Here is a 6,065-nt window from a genome sequence, read left to right as displayed (position 1 = left end):
ATATTAGGTATCATAGATAAATACATTTATAGGAAGTATGTATATGAGGTTTCAAGTCAAGGGCCCTGCAGTTGAATTGACACCTTCTTATGCACAAAGTTCTTGGGGATTTAGGAAGGAAAGGTTTCGACCTGTGGGATTAACAACATATTTTAATTATTTCTAAAAAAAAAAAAAAGTATGGAGGTTTTTAAAGAAAAAAAAAAGGAATATATGTGTAAATATGAAATTTATTACATAGTAAATGTAGAATATATTGCAACAACATTTATTACCAAATATTAAATTCAACAAACATGAGAAAAACATCCTTCTCCCAAAAAAAAAAAAAAAATGGCAGTTTATTTATTATATATATATATATATATATATGAAAACAACATGGCAGTTTATTTATTATTATTATCAAACACTAAATTGCGAAATTGGCTTTGTAAACCAATCAACTAGCTCAGACTATTTTGCTTTGTTCACTATCCAAATTTAGATCTCAGCCTGCCAGTTTGCTGCAATTCCAAAAATTCCCTATACGTCATTTCAACATATGCAGGTGGATGACTTCCCTTGTCAACTAACTCTGGTGCTGGCCTAATAACTGTGTCTAGTGATGGTCCATGTGGCAAAGCTATGGACATCCTTGTAGCTTTGTCATTTACAAGTGCCCGGTGTTCAATACTCTTGCACTTGCCGTTGCTCAAAATCTTGCAGGGAAACATTATATATGTTCAGAAAATTTTGATTAATTCATAAAATTATTCATTTAGTTAAATATTCATTAGGCTTGAATGCAAAGAGCATGATAAGTGAAATAATTAAAGACAATGATGTGATAAGTGAAATAATTAAAGACATTGGTATTTAAATAAAAATTTATATAATTAAACACACATAAGGAAAAAAGAAGTAAAATCAACTCACATTTGTATATCCGCTTCATTGTTACAATCACCTACCCTCTTTTTAATTTTGTGTGTATAGATAATGGACTTATATAAAATTGATCTGAGAAACTCTTTTATTAATTTGATTATAAGTGAATCCATCTTCACTTATTAAACGTTAAGGCTATTGCGATTAATTTTATTGTTAAATTTTTTATTAGCAATAAACAAAATATAACAAAAATTTATTTGAATGATAAATGTTTTATCACCTTAAACCTAAAATTGTATCAGACCGACCTTTCTAGTTTACTTTAGTTGGCATAGTAGCTTATCCAAAAAAAAAGAAAAAAGAAGGAAAGTGAGAAAGATAATGCGGAGATGAATAATACATGGAGACAATAATAAAAATGGAGTTCAAGATGCAAGATAGAATGTACCTCCAAGTGATCAGCAATGTGAACAAAGAGTGCATTGGGTAGGAGATTGACATTGATCCATTTTTCTTTATGCAGTATTTGAAGTCCAGAGATTCCATTATCCACTAAAAGGGTTAACAGACCGTGGTCCGTGTGAGAGGGGATGCCAATTGCTCTATCTGGCTCTGGACAAGCTGGATAATAGTTAGCAGCAAGAATTTGTAAACCCAACTCGATATTGGTGGCCTTGTCTATGTAGCTCTCTTCTAGACCCAAGCTCTTTGATATAGCTTTTAGTAATACTGTTACTACTTCCCGATTTTTTTTGCTGAACTCCAATGCAATCTCACTGTGTTAACAAAAACATAAATAAACCATTCATTATGAATTGCATATGGCCCATGACATGATTCTTGATATATTGAAAGTTTTAATCGAATAAGAATTTTATCAGAATTAATACACTGGGCCTCTTTGTTCATATGGGGAAACGTTATTGTCTTGGGTTCATGATTAGAAGTTCAATCTCTAAAACAAAGCATTAGAGTATTAGTATCAAATGTTTTAAAAATTATTTTGACACATCAGAAACTTATTTTATTTATTTTAACACACCATTTAATAATATACTCCATGTCACACCTTTTAATTTAACACACAATTTATTAAAATAATATAAATACATATGAAAATAATAAAAATGTGATGGCTGAGAGAGAAGACTAAAAGGAGAGAAAAGAGAGAGAAGAGAGCTTGACACGAGAGAGAGGAGAGAGAAGAGTGGAATATATAAAAAAATTCAACTTGTTACAGGGTATTATAGCATGTTTAAAATTTAAAAAAAAAAAAAAAAAAAAAAAAAAAAAAAAAAAAAGAGGGATTTGGCAAATCTCATAGAACATGAATTTTGGGGTTTGATGTGCTAAATGCTAAAAATTTAGCATTTAACACATTTAATGCTAGTGCTCTAGGTTGTAGAAGTTTTGAAGTCATAAACTTGAGTCAGAGAGCACTGAAAAAATTACATACTCACTCTTATATTTTGTGTTGCGAAGTCATGAAAAGCTATTGCTGGAGTGTGTATGATTTTTCAGTGGTTCTTTTAGTTACCGTAGTCCCACTCTTTTTGATTTTTTAAAATTTAAATTAGTATTCAAATTGACTTTTTAAAATTTTTATTTTAACAAATGAAATTAATACCTTGCTTATTGTTGTGATTACTAATCTGTATGCTGATTTTTTAGATACTTAATTCTTTTTACTATATTCATTTTAGTTCTTGAAGTATTGTATAAATTTGCTTAGATATTAAGACCAATAAAAATTATTTTTTAATAAAGATGAAAATGACAAGATTTTGAAATATTCCAAAATAAAATAGAACAACAAAAAAGAGAAATAATGTCAATTTATTTTATTTATTTATATTACTAAATAATTAATACTTATTTATGTATTTATTACGTCACTAGTCTAACTGCCGTTCAAATCCAGTTGCACAAACCAAACCAAAAACCTTTTTTTTTTTTTTTTTTTTTTTTCATCTTCTTGATGTGTTTCGCTGATTCTCTTTTAATTCGACACGTGTTTCTAGACTTGGCAATATTGGACTTGGACCACATAACTTGCCCAAACCTAACCCAAAAAACAGGGTATGGGTTTTGTCCTATGTTTGATTTAGTTCGACAAGTTCTGACTTGTATTTGATTTTGACCCAACCCGGTTTGGTTGAACCTATACCCAACACTTGCATTAATAGTATATAATTGTTTATCTATTTTGTTATTAACATCTATCAATAATATTTAAATTAATTTTACTTTCAATTTTGTCTTTTAATTTTATCTTTCTAAACTGAAATCCTGACTCTACCACTATCTATCTATATATATAGTATGAGTTTGAATTAGTTGTTTTTTTTTTTTTTTTTTTTTTTTTTTTTTTTTTTTTTCTTTTTCTTTTAATATTTAGCTTGTTAGAATATGTATAACTTTTTAAAAGCCTCAATGTTTTTAAAGTATAACTATAATTTTAACAACTTTCATCAAATAAACAAATTAATAAGCTTTAAAAAAAAAAATTAAAGATAATACAAAAGCACATTTAGTTTATAGTTGACCTAACTTTATTTTATGTTTCATGTATACGCAATTTCTTTTCATATTTTGTAGAATTAGTTGATTATTATAATTTATTATCAAACTATAACTTATGGATTTCTATATTATGCAGCATTTATTTTTTGTGTGTGTGTTTTTTTTTTTTTTTTTGTTCTTTTATTTGTATTGAAAGAAATATGAAAAAGAGGTTAGAAAGTATGTTAAAAGTTTTGGTTTAATTACACGTTAGTTATTGCCATTAATGGTGGCTTCATGACACAAACTTTTAATCATACACTTTCAAAATGTTAGGGATCTTTTGGACATAAACTTAAATTTAAGGAATAAAATGAAACATTTTAGAGAATATGGACCATTTTTTAGGCAAATGTTAAGGATTAAAAATGTAATCAAACCTAAAGTTATTCTATGACCGAATAAGAGTTATAAAATATTAATCCGGTTTAATCCAATAAGTTTGGGAAAAAAAAAATTAGATAGCTCTGGAGCGCGCAGTGCTCTAGGCTCTCCTATGAGGGTGGTCACTATGATGAGTCTCACATGTAAGGAGTAAGGTTCACCTTCTATGTGAAAAAATTGGAGCACTGCCTCAGGAATACCTAAGAATTGCCCAACAACTTTATGGTGCAAATTAACAAGACCGGATCGAACTTGAATCCAGTCAACCCGACCATACACCATATAGCGTTATAGGTCTAAGACCTGTTACCTATTACATATGTGGTCATACCACTACGCTATTACTGAACATTTAATGGACGGAGCTAGGGCCTACATATGTGGTTGGAGTACGTTGTTACCTTGTTCTGGTTAGTCAATATTTGGGGTGGTGAGATTATTAGAGGAAGGAAAGACAACCAGAAGGACAGAAGAATAATGAAAGAGAAATCACTCACAGTGGATTGGGTTTGATTTTCACACATTTACTATTTTACATCTCATTTTTATGAAAAAAATTTAGTTTACATTATACTATGTAAATTTACATTATAAATTTATAAAAAAGAGTATAAAAAATGTATAATATTATTCACATTTGCAAAAATATTATACATTTTTTATGTGTCAGACGGACCAGCGTGTAAGTTTACATTAGTAGACAAACCTATAAAAGTTTATATATATATATATATATATATATATTTATATATATGTTACCAAATTCATTTTTAAAAAAGCTTTATTAGAAATCGAAAAAATTTTCAATTTTCAATCAAATTTTTCTAAAATTAGTTTACGTGCCTTACTAAACCAATTTTGAAAAAATCTATATTTTTATTCACGTGTGCTCTCTTTTTCTCCTGCCAGTTCACACTGCCGGCTACTTTTATCCACGTGTTCTCTTAAAAGGTAAGACCCTGGTCTTAAAGAGCGCATGCAGAGAAAGTTGCCAAAGCAACGAGACTTATGACCAAGACTTGTTTTTCAGTCCAATCGTTAATTTGGTCGAGAACTTTAACTACGGACTTTAGAGCAGGATTTTTATTCATAATATATATGATATGATTTAGGAGCTAGGTTAAGTCTGAAATGAAAAGAAATGTACGTACCTGAACCCAGCAGGTTTGTTGGGTGAATGAAATTCAGGATAAGTGAAGCACTTGAGATAATCTCTCCATAAGTTTACTTTATCCATCGAAGGATTAAAGCCTGTACCACACCTGATTGGATCCATGACATGGTTTCCATGAAACTCTTGCTTCTCCTCCTCTGGCAGGTTGAAAAATTCTTGAAACGACTCTATCATTGCCTTTGTGAGGCTCTCAGGCACACCATGATTAATCACCTAATTAAGACTCATCAAATTAATCCCACTAGTACCATGCATATCCACTACCGACACATAACAAAATTTAATAGAAAGCTAAAGTTTAATAGATAATTAAACTGTACCATGAAGCAGCCCCAGTCTGAGCAGGCTTTGTTGAGTTGATGGACGACTTGGGACCGTTCTTCAGGAGTACCAGACACAAGAAGAGAGACATCGATAATGGGGACTGAATCTTCCGCATCATCGGATATTATTGTTTCATCATGGGGATTATGGGTGAAGGAGTAAATTGAAGGGAGGGAGGAGAGGCTAGCTGATTCAGCTAGTGCTTTGACGCTTTTCATCGTAGGTGAATGAACAGTTGATGTCTTCAAGGTATCAAGTGGAATTGTTGAAGCCATGGATAATTAGAAACGAGGAGAACACAAGAGACAGAGAGAGCAGCTGAGTTGCCTTATGTTACTGATAAGCTATATGTAACAAAAAAATAATAACTGTATAATATATTTTAATTTGAATATATATTAAATACATATTTAAAAATTTAATAATATGTTAAAAATAAGTAGGAGGGCCTACTAAAGTTGAAAGAAAGCAATAGTCAACAATTGTTGTAGTGCGTTATTGAGTTGTCGGGGTTAGTCAAGGAAAGACAACACAAATAGTTGGGGTTTGTGGAAAAACAACACAAAGGGTTGTGGTTTGTCAATGAAAGACAACACAAACGTCAGAAGAATTAATGAAGGGGAAAAGAGATAGCAGTCATAGTGGACTTCCGATTTTGATTATCACTCATTTACGTACTATTTTACACAAAAGAGATTATTTTTATAAACTGTTTCAGTTGTAAAAACATTCGTATAATACAAGATTT

General features: G+C 30.3%; 1 protein-coding gene across 1 annotated transcript; it reads right to left on the bottom strand.

The window, feature by feature from the left end:
* Window positions 1-212: 212 nt before the first annotated feature.
* Window positions 213-5,654, bottom strand: LOC126707355 (2-oxoglutarate-dependent dioxygenase 19-like). Its single transcript, XM_050406960.1, has 4 exons — window positions 5,314-5,654; window positions 4,971-5,206; window positions 1,322-1,649; window positions 213-701 (listed from the first exon to the last, which is right to left on the bottom strand). The coding sequence occupies exons 1-4, from the start codon at window positions 5,590-5,592 to the stop codon at window positions 474-476; spliced, it is 1,071 nt and encodes a 356-aa protein (XP_050262917.1). The 5' UTR covers window positions 5,593-5,654; the 3' UTR covers window positions 213-473.
* Window positions 5,655-6,065: the final 411 nt, after the last annotated feature.

This window comes from Quercus robur, chromosome 11 (assembly GCF_932294415.1).
Source record: "Quercus robur chromosome 11, dhQueRobu3.1, whole genome shotgun sequence".
Lineage (NCBI taxonomy): Eukaryota > Viridiplantae > Streptophyta > Magnoliopsida > Fagales > Fagaceae > Quercus > Quercus robur.
The sequence above is the reverse complement of the archived record's forward strand: the minus strand, read 5'-3'. Positions and strand labels throughout refer to the sequence as shown.

Excerpts from the sequence above, each read along its gene's own strand:
- LOC126707355 (XM_050406960.1), bottom strand. The coding sequence starts at position 5,592 with ATGGCTTCAACAATTCCACTTGATACCTTGAAGACATCAACTGTTCAT. Across the intron at positions 5,207-5,313 it reads CAGACTGGGGCTGCTTCATG|GTGATTAATCATGGTGTGCC; the intron begins GTACAGTTTAAT and ends AGTCTTAATTAG. Across the intron at positions 1,650-4,970 it reads AACAAACCTGCTGGGTTCAG|TGAGATTGCATTGGAGTTCA; the intron begins GTACGTACATTT and ends TTGTTAACACAG.